At 40.9% G+C, this 17,055-nt stretch overlaps 1 protein-coding gene across 1 annotated transcript; it reads right to left on the bottom strand.

Moving 5' to 3' along the window:
- Positions 1–14,222: 14,222 nt before the first annotated feature.
- On the bottom strand, positions 14,223–16,434 carry LOC124254185 (NADH dehydrogenase [ubiquinone] iron-sulfur protein 8, mitochondrial). Its single transcript, XM_046688071.1, has 3 exons — positions 16,233–16,434; positions 15,296–15,424; positions 14,223–14,775 (listed from the first exon to the last, which is right to left on the bottom strand). The coding sequence occupies exons 1-3, from the start codon at positions 16,383–16,385 to the stop codon at positions 14,644–14,646; spliced, it is 414 nt and encodes a 137-aa protein (XP_046544027.1). The 5' UTR covers positions 16,386–16,434; the 3' UTR covers positions 14,223–14,643.
- Positions 16,435–17,055: the final 621 nt, after the last annotated feature.

Raw genomic sequence — 17,055 nt, 5'->3', positions numbered from 1 at the left:
GTACCCACACAGGTGATGATGGGTTGACCCAACTGTTTTACCACTTGCATTCATTTGATGTCTTGTCACAGCAGACATGTTATACTACAGGATTTGTTAAAGCCGGATGACATCAGCACTTGGCTTCTACCCTGCTGTCTGACTCCCTGCTTGCACTCATCTTACTAAGTGTAATCCCAAATATGACATATGTTACATTCTGGAGGAGTTGTGCCTTTAATGTAAAAGTTTTCGAAAACGTCGCATCTTTAGTTCCAAGGCTACATTAGCAGTGTGGCTCTGATGTTTTACCCACATTTACAGTTGTAAGTGTGGTATTTGCATGGACAACCAAGTGTTCAGGTTCAGGGTGTGTTGGAAGCTTTTACCATCACCTACCAAAGTATACCATTCATGCTTTTTAATAGACGTCCATTTTTCAGTTTCATAATGTTGTCATGAGCACAAGGTTTTTCAACTGGTAGTCCGACCCTGACCTTACTGTACATCAACATGGCTAATCCTTTTGAATCCAATTTCTGGTGTCTCCCGCCATGATATTGCTGGAATATTGGTACAAGCGGTGTAAAACTAAACTCACTAATTCACTTTACTAATCCATACATGTTTTAGGAAATCCAGTGGGGAACAGGTCCCCAGCAGCGCTGCTGGTTGGGTGAGGTGATGAGTAGAACGTTTGGCGACTTGATTCTGGAAGACAGATGCTCATAACGTCAATCACTGGATTGTCTGGTCAACACACGATTATTTACCAAACGCCGCCATATAGACAATGTTGTTGAGCACCGCCTTAAACATCTAACAAATGAGAATAAAAGTTCTGGTGTTGATACGTTTAGTAAACCGACTCAGTCCTACCTCCCTGCAAGGCTCTTGAGAAAAGAATATAACAACGACCACTTAGTGATACTGGCCATTGGCGTAGTGGGCCGTGTTTCGTTTTCAACCAGCACACAGACGTTCGATACTACAGCACTGTTACTGCTTTGTCGCGGCGGTCGGGGTGGGGTAGTGGTTAGGCGTTTGTCACACCGAAGACCCGGTTCGATATACTACATGGTTATACTGCATGGTTATACTACATGGTTATACTGCATGGTTATACTACATGGTTATACTGCATGGTTATACTACATGGTTATACTGCATGGTTATACTACATGGTTTTACTGCATGGTTATACTACATGGTTATACTGCATGGTTATACTACATGGTTATACTGCATGGTGTGATCATGTAATGCATGCAGGCCCTGTACATACAGTTTGATTATATTCAGCGTTCTTGATATAAAGATTAATGATTATATCATGTTCAAATATATATGCAGTAGATCATATGTACACCGTAAGCCTCCAATATTGTTGCTGTTTGCATTCGTGGAGGGGACGTGGTTTGAGAGTGTTTTCTTCAAGAGTTGTTCACCCCTGGTTTCACGCGGCGGGCACCAGCAAGATCATTTGTGATCAAATAATGTACAGTTCCATGTAAGATCTAACTAACCTATAATTTTCGCAGCTGCTAAATACTGAGCGAGTTTTGTTTTACGCCGCACTCAGCAATATTCCAGCTATATGGCGGCTGTCTGTAACTAATCGAGTCTGGACCAGACAATCCAGTGATCAACATCATGAGCATCGATCTGTGTCAACCAAGTCAGTGAGCCTGACCACCCGATCCCGTTAGTCGCCTCTTGACAAGCATGACATACTGAAGATCAATCCTAACCCGGACATTCTTGGGTAAATAAATCTCGGTCGTGCCACTGGGGTAGCCTAATGGTTTTGGCATTCGTCGAAGACCCAGTTTCGATTCCCCACGTGTGTACAATGTGTTAAGCCCATTTCTGGTGTCCCCCGCCGTGATATTGCTGGAATATTGCTAAAAGCGGCAAAAAAACATATTCACTCACTCACTTTGTCGCGGCGGGTACAGTTCTACACGTAGGTACAGTTCTACACAATCAAAAAGGGCTTGTTTCACCAAACGATCGTAATTACAGTCCTAACAAGGACTTACGCCCTATCGTAATGCTAAGACAGGTTTGTGGAACGGGACCTTGGTTACAGGAAGAACACATGTACAACCTTTACTTCGGTCCTTAATACAAGCATGGACAATCGTAACATGTTCTGAACCAGAACATGAATGGGTCCTCGTTTACGTATGAAATATACCAGAGCTTTGAAGTAAACCTCTCAGACACTAAGAGAGATCAGTTTGATGTCCGCCTTTAGTTATATGGCTAGGATACTGCTTCAAGCGGCATAAAACAACATTAGCTGTCAGAGAAATGCAGGGGTACCATGGAGCTTTAAGGAAGTGCAAACTCTGTAACAGTGTTACAAAAACCGCCGCCTCCAGCATGTGTATTTAGCACCGACCAACACGGAGCCAATTAAAGTAGATTGGACATTGTGGAAGACGTTGAGAAGGTTTGAAGCTTCCTGTCAGTGCATTGCAGTACAAACTGTAGCCGCCACACTGTCGCCTCAGACCTCTAAAACCTCACTCCTTGTCTCTCTCCACCATCAGATAGGGATCGCTTCATCGACTAGCATCGATCTGCACACACTCGGACAAGACGCTGCATTGAGCTCCTTAATTCCTGTTTGGGGGAGAGAGAGCGATGGGAGCGTATTTCACTCAGCACATCGGCAGTATTCCAGCCACATCGTGACTAGAATAACGTGTACCTTTTACAGAATGCCTGGGTAACGAACACAGACGATGTTGTATAGACTAACACTTGATCTCTGAATATGTATTATTTTTTTAAAGTAACAAACAAACACATTTACATTGAAAAGGAGCCGTAGTGAGATGGGAGATTCACCCGAGGAAAGCTAGACTTGCAGCGAGACAGACTAGATGATGTACTGAACAAGATCATTATACAATAAATAACTCTAAAATGTTGTCTCCGAGAAACGTTATGTAAAGACTCAACAGCGAAGTTAAAATATCATAAAATGTTTAAACTGAAAGCCCAGGTCTATGTCGTTTACCACTTTGTCTGGAGCTGACAAAACAGCGCCATAATCAGTGTGATCTTCGGTTCCACCCGGAACATTCGACAACAACTGCGAAAACGGAATATCGAACACGATGAAGGATCACTTTGAAGTTCGCTCTGCGCATACACTCTCGACTCGTGAAACACTACTCGACAAATGATACGCTCAACTACTCGACTCGTGAAACACTCCACTACTCGGCACATGACACACTCCACTACTCGACACATGACACACACTCCACTACTCGACTCGTGAAACACTACTCGACACATGACACACTCCACTACTCGACTTGTGAAACACTACTCGACACATGACACACTCCACTACTCGACACATGACACACTCCACTACTCGACACATGAAACACTCCACTACTCGACACATGACGCACTCCACTACTCGACACATGACACACTCCACTACTCGACTCATGAAACACTCCACTACTCGACACATGACACACTCCACTACTCGACTCATGAAACACTCCACTACTCGACTCATGAAACACTCCACTACTCGACACATGACACACTCCACTACTCGACTCATGAAACGCTCCACTACTCGACACATGAAACACTCCACTACTCGACACATGAAACACTCCACTACTCGACACATGAAAGACTTGATAAAATATCGTCATTTTCAAACTGCACTACAATTGATTATTTATCATTTCAACATACTTCAATCAGTTTCCGGGATTATCTTTCAACTGTAATGAAAACACAACAGTTTGACTGTAAGAACCCCTATGGAGTACAGCTTTAATACGCCCCCTTCAGCCTAAAGCACACATCCTATACGCCAGCACTGCCCAATCACAGAGACATCAGATGGAATGATACAGGTGCCCCTTCTCTGTCTCCGCTCAGTGTAATCTCTCGTCCGCAGCAGAATGAGGAGGACGCTCGAGACCACCTGGCGCCACGGGACTACCTTCAGTCGGACACCAGAAACAACGCCTCCAAGTTTGAATATTCCACCCCGCGTTGTACATGGGACAAGACGTAAACTGTCCACACTCGCACGGCATACCTGGTGGCACTCGGCCGCCACAGAAGACCGGGTCACGGATACAGCTGGGTATATGGAATCTTGTATAGATTCCTATAGACACATCTGTAACGACTGTTTACGTGGCACCAGATGACGTAACTGTGATGAGTGGGTGTTCTTGGTCGAGGATTATCGTAAACCTGGCAAGTATTTACACACTACGGAATTCCATGGAATGTGAGCTTAATGGTGAAGAAGTAAAGAAATAATCTGTCTTTCCACAAGCTGGTAATAACGTTGCAACATGCTGGTTGAGACAGGAAATATTATCTGATGACACTGAAGACACTACAACATTCCTCTGAATACCGCCTTTGTGAAATCTATGGATACGTGACACCTGCTCTCAAGATCAGCTACATCTTCAGGTGACAGGTGCTCTCCAGATCGGCTCCAGATATATACATAGCTCCGTCGTCAGGTGACAGGTGCTCTCCAGATCGGCTCCAGATATATACATAGCTCCGTCGTCAGGTGACAGGTGATCTCCAGATCGGCTCTAGGTATACACACGGCTCCGTCGTCAGGCGACAGGTGATCTCCAGATCGGCTCCAGATATATACATAGCTCCGTCGTCAGGCGACAGGTGCTCTCCAGATCGGCTCTAGGTATACGCACGGTTCTGACGTCACGTGACAGGTGCTCTGTAGATTGGCTCCGTCGTCAGGTGACAGGTGCTCTCCAGATATACACACGACTCTGTCGTCACGTGACAGGTGCTCTCCATATCGGCTCCAGGTATACACACGGCTCTGACGTCACGTGACAGGTGCTCTGTAGATTGGCTCCGTCGTCAGGTGACAGGTGCTCTCCAGATCGGCTCCAGACATACATCCGGCTCCATGGACAGACGCCAGGTGTGTACTGTGGCTGCGAGACTCAAGTACATCGGTGACAGGCTGACAATGGCGGAACCCGACATGGCAAGGCAGAACGGTCGACTGTGTATATCAGTGGAATTCAAAACGGATATACACATATACTTCCGTGACATTTTGGCAGCTATTCCTGCAGTGGTCATCGTGGCGGTAATTTGGAAGTTGTGAGTGTCCGGGAGATGGGTCAATGACCTCCATAGTACAAATACTCTTACGTTATCACGTGACGTTAGCTAATGACTGTTTATATCCTCGGAGTTCTATATGACGCTCGAGTAACACAGAAGATGAAATGAATTATTTCTGAATCGGGTCGCTGAATCTCTATATTACCTGAGGTCAGTCATTTGTAGATTGCGATGCTTGTTTCAGCTTGATTCCATAGGTGTTCTAGTCATCAATGTTGCAGATAAGTATTTTATTTCCTACATCCATCACCCAGAGAAGTTAAGTATGTACTGAGTAGTTATATATCTGGTGTGTTTTGTACACTAATGTTAAAAACAGTTTTACTTCTATTACATAAGCGGGCAACATCTAAAATGGCCACACGGCCTCGTGTAACATTGTTGACTGGTACATACATGTATGAACGTTTCTAAATAAACATAGACAGCGTCTCAATCAGTGCTTACTAGTAGTCATTTAGCCTGCTGGGAGTCCGGGTTTGAATTGGTACCCAGCAACCTGTGGTGGTCGTAACGGCGACTTATTGGATCAGTAAGTCGGGGTCCGTGACTTGGTTGTTTGCAAGTCATCGCACCCCAAGACCGTGATAATTGATCATAATATCAATCACAGGTTTGCTTAACCCAGATTCGATCATTCGGACATCTGTGATGTGTAAGAATACGGCGCTGTAGTCAGTGAGCGGCTTCATTTCGCTGACAACACAAAGTTATACCTACACGCCTCGCTTTGTTTGGGATGAAATACTTACAGAGATCTTCAGGCAGGAACCTGTTTGATGTTTTGACCTTGTTGCTCATGATATTGTTGGGAATTCTGCAGAATGGTGTGGTGCATGATATTGTTGGGAATTCTTTAGAATGGTGTGATGGATGCTATTTTTAGGAATTCTTCAGAATGGTGTGGTGCATGATATTGTTGGGAATTCTTTAGAATGGTGTGATGGATGCTATTGTTAGGAATTCTTCAGAATGGTGTGGTGCGTGCTATTGCTGGGAATTCTTCAGAATGGTGTGGTGCATGATATTGTTGGGAATTCTTCAGAATGGCGTCGTGCATGATATTGTTGGGAATTCTTCAGATTGGTGTGATGGATGCTATTTTTAGGAATTCTTCAGAATGGTGTGATGGATGCTAATTTTAGGAATTCTTCAGAATGGTGTGGTGCATGATATTGTTGGGAATTCTTTAGAATGGTGTGATGGATGCTATTTTTAGGAATTCTTCAGAATGGTGTGGTGCGTGCTATTGTTAAGAATTCTGCAGAATGGTGTGGTGCATGATATTGTTGGGAATTCTTCAGAATGGTGTGATGGATGCTATTTTTAGGAATTCTTCAGAATGGTGTGGTGCGTGCTATTGTTAGGAATTCTTCACATTGGTGTGATGGATGCTATTGTTAGGAATTCTTCAGAATGGTGTGGTGCATGATATTGTTGGGAATTCTTCAGAATGGCGTCGTGCATGATATTGTTGGGAATTCTTCAGATTGGTGTGATGGATGCTATTTTTAGGAATTCTTCAGAATGGTGTGATGGATGCTAATTTTAGGAATTCTTCAGAATGGTGTGATGCGTGCTATTGTTAGGAATTCTTCAGAATGGTGTGGTGCATGATATTGTTAGGAATTCTTCAGAATGGTGTGGTGCGTGCTATTGTTAGGAATTCTTCAGAATGGTGTGGTGCATGATATTGTTGGGAATTCTTCAGAATGGTGTGGTGCGTGCTATTGTTAGGAATTCTTCACATTGGTGTAATGGATGCTATTGTTAGGAATTCTTCAGAATGGTGTGGTGCATGATATTGTTGGGAATTCTTCAGAATGGCGTCGTGCATGATATTGTTGGGAATTCTTCAGATTGGTGTGATGGATGCTATTTTAAGGAATTCTTCAGAATGGTGTGATGGATGCTAATTTTAGGAATTCTTCAGAATGGTGTGATGCGTGCTATTGTTAGGAATTCTTCAGAATGGTGTTGTGCATGATATTGTTAGGAATTCTTCAGAATGGTGTGGTGCGTGCTATTGTTGGGAATTCTTCAGAATGGTGTGGTGCATGATATTGTTGGGAATTCTTCAGAATGGCGTCGTGCATGATATTGTTGGGAATTCTTCAGATTGGTGTGATGGATGCTATTTTTAGGAATTCTTCAGAATGGTGTGATGGATGCTAATTTAGGAATTCTTCAGAATGGTGTGATGCGTGCTATTGTTAGGAATTCTTCAGAATGGTGTGGTGCATGATATTGTTAGGAATTCTTCAGAATGGTGTGGTGCGTGCTATTGTTGGGAATTCTTCAGAATGGTGTGGTGCATGATATTGTTGGGAATTCTTTAGAATGGCGTCGTGCATGATATTGTTGGGAATTCTTCAGATTGGTGTGATGGATGCTATTTTTAGAAATTCTTTAGAATGGTGTGATGGATGCTAATTTTAGGAATTCTTCAGAATGGTGTGGTGCATGATATTGTTGGGAATTCTTCAGAATGGTGTGATGGATGCTATTTCTAGGAATTCTTCAGAATGGTGTGGTGCGTGCTATTGTTAGGAATTCTTCAGAATGGTGTGGTGCATGATATTGTTGGGAATTCTTCAGAATGGTGTGGTGCATGATATTGTTAGCAATTCTTCAGAATGGTGTCGTACATGATATTGTTGGGAATTCTTTAGAATGGTGTGATGGATGCTATTTTTAGGAATTCTTCAGAATGGTGTGGTGCATGATATTGTTGGGAATTCTTCAGAATGGTGTGGTGCATGATATTGTTAGGAATTCTTCAGAATGATGTGGTGCATGATATTGTTAGGAATTCTTCAGAATGGTGTGGTGCATGATATTGTTAGGAATTCTTCAGAATGGTGTGGTGCGTGCTATTGTTGGGATTTCTTCAGAATGGTGTGGTGCATGCTATTGTTAGGAATTCTTCAGAATGGTGTGGTGCATGATATTGTTAGGAATTCTTCAGAATGGTGTGGTGCATGCTATTGTTAGGAATTCTTCAGAATGGTGTGGTGCGTGCTATTGTTGGGATTTCTTCAGAATGATGTGGTGCATGATGGAATTCTTCAGAATTGTGGTGCATGATATTGTTGGGAATTCTTCAGAATGGTGTGGTGCATGATATTGTTAGGAATTCTTCAGAATGGTGTGGTGCATGCTATTGTTAGGAATTGGTGTGGTGCGTTCTTTGTTGGGATTTCTTCAGAATGATGTGGTGCATGATATTGTTAGGAATTTTACAGAATGGTGTGGTGCATGATATTGTTGGGAATTCTTCAGAATGGTGTGGTGCATGCTATTGTTGGGGATTCTTGAGAATGTTGTGGTATATATTGTTGGGAATTCTTTAGAATGGTGTGGTAAATGGTGCATGAATTGGTGGGAATTTGAGAATTCTTCAGAATGGTATGGTGCATTTATTGGAGAATTCTTCAGAATGGTGTGATGGATGCTGATATTGTTGGTGTGATTCTTTTTTAGAATGGTGTGGTGCATGCTATTGTTAGGAATTCTTCAGAATGGTGTGGTGCATGATATGTTGGGAATGCTTTAGATGGTGTGGATGCTATTGTTAATTCTTCAGAATGGTGTGGTGCATGGTATTGTTAGGAATTCTTCAGAATGGTGTGGTGCGTGCTATTGTTAGGAATTCTTCAGAATGGTGTGGTGCATGATATTGTTGGGAATTCTTCAGAATGGTGTGGTGCATGATATTGTTAGGAATTCTTCAGAATGGTGTGGTGCATGATATTGTTGGGAATTCTTCAGAATGGTGTGGTGCATGCTATTGTTGGGAATTCTTCAGAATGGTGTGATGGATGCTATTGTTAGGAATTCTTCAGAATGGTGTGGTGCATGGTATTGTTAGGAATTCTTCAGAATGGTGTGGTGCGTGCTATTGTTAGGAATTCTTCAGAATGGTGTGGTGCATGATATTGTTGGGAATTCTTCAGAATGGTGTGGTGCATGATATTGTTAGGAGTTCTTCAGAATGGTGTGGTGCATGATATTGTTGGGATTTCTTCAGAATGGTGTGGTGCATGCTATTGTTGGGATTTCTTCAGAATGGTGTGGTGCATGCTATTGTTAGGAGTTCTTCAGAATGGTGTGGTGCATGATATTGTTGGGATTTCTTCAGAATGGTGTGGTGCATGATATTGTTAGGAGTTCTTCAGAATGGTGTGGTGCATGATATTGTTGGGATTTCTTCAGAATGGTGTGGTGCGTGCTATTGTTAGGAATTCTTCAGAATGGTGTGGTGCGTGCTATTGTTGGGATTTCTTCAGAATGGTGTGGTGCATGCTATTGTTAGGAATTTTACAGAATGGTGTGGTGCATGATATTGTTGGGGATTCTTGAGAATGTTGTGGTGCATATTGTTGGGAATTCTTTAGAATGGTGTGGTAAATGCCAGTGTTGAGAATTCTTCAGAATGGTATGGTACATTCTATTGGTGAGAATTCTTCAGATTGGTGTGATGGATGCTATTTTTAGGAATTCTTCAGAATGGTGTGATGGATGCTAATTTTAGGAATTCTTCAGAATGGTGTGATGCGTGCTGTTGTTAGGAATTCTTCAGAATGGTGTGGTGCATGATATTGTTGGGAATTCTTTAGAATGGTGTGATGGATGCTATTTTTAGGAATTCTTCAGAATAGTGTGGTGCATGGTATTGTTAGGAATTCTTCAGAATGGTGTGGTGCGTGCTATTGTTAGGAATTCTTCAGAATGGTGTGGTGCATGATATTGTTGGGAATTCTTCAGAATGGTGTGGTGTATGATATTGTTAGGAGTTCTTCAGAATGGTGTGGTGCATGCTATTGTTAGGAATTCTTCAGAATGGTGTGGTGCATGCTATTGTTGGGATTTCTTCAGAATGATGTGGTGCATGATATTGTGAGGAATTCTACAGAATGGTGTGGTGCATGATATTGTTGGGGATTCTTGAGAATGTTGTGGTGCATATTGTTGGGAGTTCTTTAGAATGGTGTGGTAAATGCCAGTGTTGAGAATTCTTCAGAATGGTATGGTATATTCTATTGGTGAGAATTCTTCAGATTGGTGTGATGGATGCTATTTTTAGGAATTCTTCAGAATGGTGTGATGGATGCTAATTTTAGGAATTCTTCAGAATGGTGTGATGCGTGCTATTGTTAGGAATTCTTCAGAATGGTGTGGTGCATGATATTGTTAGGAATTCTTCAGAATGGCGTCGTGCATGATATTGTTGGGAATTCTTCAGATTGGTGTGATGGATGCTATTTTTAGGAATTCTTTAGAATGGTGTGATGGATGCTAATTTTAGGAATTCTTCAGAATGGTGTGGTGCATGATATTGGTTGGGAATTCTTTAGAATGGTGTGATGGATGCTATTTTTAGGAATACTTCAGAATGGTGTGGTGCGTGCTATTGTTAGGAATTCTTCAGAATGGTGTGGTGCATGATATTGTTGGGAATTCTTCAGAATGGTGTGGTGCATGCTATTGTTAGGAATTCTTCAGAATGGTGTGGTGCGTGCTATTGTTGGGATTTCTTCAGAATGGCGTGGTGCATGCTATTGTTAGGAATTCTTCAGAATGGTGTGGTGCATGATATTGTTAGGAATTCTTCAGAATGGTGTGGTGCATGCTATTGTTAGGAATTCTTCAGAATGGTGTGGTGCGTGCTATTGTTGGGATTTCTTCAGAATGGTGTGGTGCATGATATTGTTAGGAATTTTACAGAATGGTGTGGTGCATGATATTGTTGGGGATTCTTGAGAATGTTGTGGTGCATATTGTTGGGAATTCTTTAGAATGGTGTGGTAAATGCCAGTGTTGAGAATTCTTCAGAATGGTATGGTATATTCTATTGGTGAGAATTCTTCAGAATGGTATGGTATATTCTATTGGTGAGAACTCTTCAGAATGGTATGGTATATTCTATTGGTGAGAATTCTTCAGAATGGTATGGTATATTCTATTGGTGAGAATTCTTCAGAATGGTATGGTATATTCTATTGGTGAGAATTCTTCAGAATGGTATGGTATATTCTATTGGTGAGAATTCTTCAGAATGGTATGGTATATTCTATTGGTGAGAATTCTTCAGAATGGTATGGTATATTCTATTGGTGAGAATTCTTCAGAATGGTATGGTATATTCTATTGGTGAGAATTCTTCAGAATGGTATGGTATATTCTATTGGTGAGAATTCTTCAGAATGGTATGGTATATTCTGTTGGTGAGAATTCTTCAGAATGCTATGGTATATTCTATTGGTGTGAATTCTTCAGAATGGTATGGTATATTCTATTGGTGAGAATTCTTCAGAATGGTATGGTATATTCTATTGGTGAGAATTCTTCAGAATGGTATGGTATATTCTATTGGTGAGAATTCTTCAGAATGGTATGGTATATTCTATTGGTGAGAATTCTTCAGAATGGTGTGGTAAATGCCAGTGTTGAGAATTCTTCAGAATGGTATGGTATATTCTATTGGTGAGAATTCTTCAGAATGGTATGGTATATTTTATTGGTGAGAATTCTTCAGAATGGTATGGTATATTCTATTGGTGAGAATTCTTCAGAATGGTATGGTATATTCTATTGGTGAGAATTCTTCAGAATGGTATGGTATATTCTATTGGTGAGAATTCTTCAGAATGGTATGGTATATTCTATTGGTGAGAATTCTTCAGAATGGTATGGTATATTCTATTGGTGAAGGGGTGGTGGGGTAGCCTTGTGGTTAAAGCATTCGCTCATCACGCCAAAGGCCTGGGTTTGATTCCCCACAAGGGCACAATTTGTGAAGCCCATTCCTGGTGTCCCCGTCGTGATATTGCTGGAATATTGTAAAAAGCAACGTAAAACCCAACTCACTCAATCCCTTTATTGGTGAGAATTCTTTAGATTGGTATGGTATATTCTATTGGTGAGAATTCTTCAGAATGGTATGGTATATTCTATTGGTGAGAATTCTTCAGAATGGTATGGTATATTCTATTGGTGAGAATTCTTCAGAATGGTGTGGTAAATGCCAGTGTTGAGAATTCTTCAGAATGGTATGGTATATTCTATTGGTGAGAATTCTTCAGAATGGTATGGTATATTCTATTGGTGAGAATTCTTCAGAATGGTATGGTATATTCTATTGGTGAGAATTCTTCAGAATGGTATGGTATGTTCTATTGGTGAGAATTCTTCAGAATGGTGTGGTAAATGCCAGTGTTGAGAATTCTTCAGAATGGTATGGTATATTCTATTGGTGAGAATTCTTCAGAATGGTATGGTATATTCTATTGGTGAGAATTCTTCAGAATGGTATGGTATATTCTATTGGTGAGAATTCTTCAGAATGGTATGGTATATTCTATTGGTGAGAATTCTTCAGAATGGTATGGTATATTCTATTGGTGAGAATTCTTCAGAATGGTATGGTATATTCTATTGGTGAGAATTCTTTAGATTGGTATGGTATATTCTATTGGTGAGAATTCTTCAGAATGGTATAGTATATTCTGTTGGTGAGAATTCTCAGAATGGTATGGTATATTCTATTGGTGAGAATTCTTCAGAATGGTTTGGTATATTCTGTTGGTGAGAATTCTTCAGAATGGTATGGTATATTCTATTTGTGAGAATTCTTCAGAATGGTTTGGTATATTCTGTTGGTGAGAATTTTTCAGAATGGTATGGTATATTCTGTTGGTGAGAATTCTTCAGAATGGTATGGTATCACACCCATTTACTACCACAGAAATAAATGGGTACTAAATAGCTGTAGTAGAATGGTGTCCTGAATGCTAAATTACTGTTGGAAATGGAAAAAAACAGTTTTTAGGCTGTTACTCTGTGTCCCTAAAATTTACACAATTGCAAAAAGCATATGTCAATTAACCCACATCAGCCTAACTTGGCTTCAGTGGGATGCTTAATAGGATATCCAGAAAAGCATGTTTACTCGTAAAATCGGGCAAAACTTCGATCAGAAACAATAGATCAGACTATAGATGGCAATTAGGTCGTTCAGGCAGGTATGACGTCAGACCATCGACTCACCTGGCATTAATGCATGAGGTACAAGGGACCATCTCAAAGATATTTATGCTTTTTCATGTGTGTTGAATAAGCCTCATCTATTGATTAACATCTTGTGCGTCTTTCTTTCATAAGGTTTATGGGAAAGAGTATGGTACCCAAAGAAAAGCTTAAATCAGCCATCGTACTGAATGTCTCAAAATATATAGGTGGCATGACCACACGAAGATAGATAGACTGGATATTATTTGTAAATTGTTATGACATGCCGTGTACTTCCCCAGTTTAATCCTAAAGTATTATCTTATCTTAGCTGGTATCTCTATCCAGATATCTACCCAGCCCGACCCTAACCACCGTCTGCGACACCAGTCATTGTTGGGGTTTGAGACGATCCCTCCTACCTGTTCCTTTTTATGGTGATAGTCACTCCAGAGTAGCTACATCCTTAATAGTTTCAGCATTCAAGTTATCACCATTACGCCAACTATCGTTAATAATGAAACTAAGTCTAATTTCAAATTGGGCATTTAAAAAGTGGCCTTGGTAATACCATATCATCGCACATTGATTCGCATAAAGCCATGGTCTGTTCCAAACTTTGGACTTAGTAAAAAACTGTATTGCTAATTTCTGCACTAATCTCTCCTCAGTAAAGTCCATTTTTTACGTTTCCTATCTCCCTACCACTGAGACTGTAGTTAGACCGAACTTAGTTTAACAGATATTTCACATATTAACTACAACAATTGTAGATATAAATGTGAAAAAAAACACCAGTTTTTTTCTATTTCGGACAGTACTTTAGTATTGAGAATTCTTCATAATGGTGTGGTGAATGCTATCAGTGAGAATTCTTCAGAATGGTGTGTCGAGAACTATACATGAGAATATTTTCAGATTGGCATGGTGCAGACATTGTTGGTATTCCCTTCACTTCCAAGGAAATACATGGATACTATATAGCTGCAGTAGCTGTGATAAGACCTCAGGTCGATGTCAACAATTTTCTGTGGTATGAAAAAATGAGGCATTCCGAACATAATATATTTTATTTGTGTTTCTCCAGTCACGATCCACAGCTGTCTCCACCACTGTCAAGAGTCTGAGTTACATCGCAGGTTTTATGTACAAACAGAGAGACACAATTAATCTTCAACATAAATAAGCTCACTACAACTGTATTCACACGGAGCTCCAAGATGGCGGCAAAGTCTCTCATTCGTTCTGCTTCACCATGGCAACCAGCAACACTTTGTACACAAAGGCTTAGGGCAATGAAGGCATAAAACACAAAACAAAGTACATGTACACTGGACAATTGTAGTGAAGTGCAGGTCATCCCAATACACTGTGTTGCCCGAATGTTGACTTCCTGGTTGACCTCTACGTTGTCTTGAGCCTCTGTGTGTGACGTCAGCTGATTGGCATGGTTCAGAATGTCTCTCAACCTCGTGTCTATCTATACAAATAGTCGGCCTGTAGATTAGCGGCTATCTCCGCCTCCCACTTGTCCCCATTGTTGAGGAGTTTCTCCTTGTTGTACAGCAGCTCTTCTCGGGTCTCGGTGGAGTATTCAAAGTTCGGACCCTGCAAACAGACACACAAAAAGTGCTCAGTTTCATGTCTACACCAGACATCATTCCCAATACCTTGTGAGTTGGGTTCAACGCCACCATGAAAAGTATCACATCCAGTCTGGGATCAGCTGATCAGATGACAGCTGTCTGACATGCCCACATACAGAACTGCATCCCAGATTACACCAGGTCATTTATCCCAGAGAAATTATTGCACACATAATAAATCACCAAGGTCATTACGGTCACCATGGTTACCATGGTTACCATGGCTAACATAACATATGATAACAATGTTGAAATTTGTGATAACTCTCCATGCTGAACCAGAGATTCCTGCTCACTGTACTCAACTACTCCTGTCTGAGTTCCCCTTCCCCCCCTCCATATCATAACCACATAGCATCCAGTATAGATAATCATTAAGTATAGTTCCAGCTGACCAACTGTTACATAATTATAAGAAGACAACAATCAAGGTCAGTTTATAGGAAGACGACCGAATGGTCCCAGCAAGGGAGATAACTCACCTCCACGATGGCATCAACAGGACAGGCCTCCTGACAGAAGCCACAGTAGATACATTTTGTCATGTCGATGTCGTATCTCGTCGTACGCCTGCTGCCATCAGACCGCGCCTCCGCCTCTATAGTGATGGCCTGAAACCAAACATGGCATGCTCAACTTCCTCAGCACTTCTTGACCCACACATAAAATCTACTCATGCCTTCATAAGAACATCTCAATTTTAAACTTTACAATAATTAACAATAAAAATATACAGAGAAGTGTGATATTCCTCATATCTACAAATGAATCTGAGGTACATGTACAACCCATCTACTTAAATTTAAGATCTACATTTCTATCAATTCTACCTCTGCAAAACCAGCACAAAAAAGAAATAATGAAATATACTTGTAAAAGCAGCTTTACCTAAACAAGCATCAGCTAACAATTGAGATCAACCCAAAATATACACATGGATTACCTCCCTTGGGCATTACTAAACATGAGGTCTTTGAATGGCATTTAGAAGTAATATACTACATAAAAGGTGAAAATTTATTCATGTCAACTTGTGTAATATGAGGGATACGATGTTTCAGAGTACTGGTATTTGTTATTATTAATCCTTCATCAGGTGAAGAAAACTACGAAGCAAATTTGGGTCTTCCTTTGGAATCTTGAGGGTCTTGTTGATAGTTTGATAGTTTTTAAGACGAGATTCAAGACTTCAAAGCCAAAACACAAACCTACCCTACCTGCCATCAGACTCACCATTTCCTACCTCGACCCTCCAGACCTCTCAGCCAATACCCAAGCCTTATCATGTCTTTAGTAAACATTAAACAGTGTTGATGATTACCAGCTGGGTTTCCATGACAACAACAAAGCATCGGACAACTCACGGAAGTGTTACTTTGATAACCATGGACACAAGACAGAAGAAGCTGGTTCAGTTACCTGTGCAGGACAAATGGCTTCACACAGTTTGCAGGCAATACATCTCTCCTCACCGGAGGGGTAGCGCCGCAGGGCATGCTCCCCACGAAACCTGGGACTGAGGGGACCTTTCTCGAAGGGGTAGTTGATGGTGGCCGGTTCCTTGAAGATCATTCCCAGGGTCACTCCAAAACCTGGTCAGTTGATAATCACTTGTTTATTTTGTGTAAATGTTTTTCATAGCATCCACAAGTTACAGGTGACTAAGTGTACATTCATAATGAATAACTACACAAAATAATTTCAAACAACCACTGATTTATTTCATCATAATTCTCTTTTTAAAACAATGAACTAGGGGTGAAACGGTACGCTCTTACCACGGTACGGTACGTATTGCGGTACAAGGCCTTCGGTTCAGTCTGTTTTGGTTCGGTATATGAGACATTATCATAATGCAGAAAATTGACAACAAGCGCCAAACCTTACATTGTTTAATAACATGGGAAACAAATAATCATAATCTTTGTTATTTTCAATGAACAAAACTGTCATTTCATGACAAGATAGAAGAATTAAAATATCACTGGAACCTTGGAGCTCACAGCTGTGTGGCAAAATAGCAAGTAGCCAAGTATGATTTAAAGTCACTAACATCACATCAGCATTTACTGCAGTGAAATAACCATGTCCCATCTTGTCGAACGTGACTCTGTTGATGACATATCATAGATGAATACATCAAACTAATTAACACAACACAGTTGTCATAAGATCGTTACAGTTTGTGTGACTGATCATTGTCCTTGCTCTAAATCATTGTCTATCTCTCGTTTCAGTCGGT

Source organism: Haliotis rubra, unplaced genomic scaffold, assembly GCF_003918875.1.
Source record: "Haliotis rubra isolate DU_JTF1 unplaced genomic scaffold, ASM391887v1 Scf567, whole genome shotgun sequence".
NCBI lineage: Eukaryota > Metazoa > Mollusca > Gastropoda > Lepetellida > Haliotidae > Haliotis > Haliotis rubra.
This window is presented reverse-complemented; position numbering and strand designations above follow the sequence as displayed.

What these genes read in the sequence shown, in the direction of transcription:
- LOC124254185 (XM_046688071.1), bottom strand. Translation starts at nt 16,385, where the DNA reads ATGATCTTCAAGGAACCGGCCACCATCAACTACCCCTTCGAGAAAGGT. An exon ending in AAGCCATTTGTCCTGCACAG is followed by an intron (nt 15,425 to 16,232) that starts GTAACTGAACCA and finishes GTTTGGTTTCAG; the next exon opens with GCCATCACTATAGAGGCGGA. An exon ending in CTGTTGATGCCATCGTGGAG is followed by an intron (nt 14,776 to 15,295) that starts GTGAGTTATCTC and finishes GTCTGTTTGCAG; the next exon opens with GGTCCGAACTTTGAATACTC.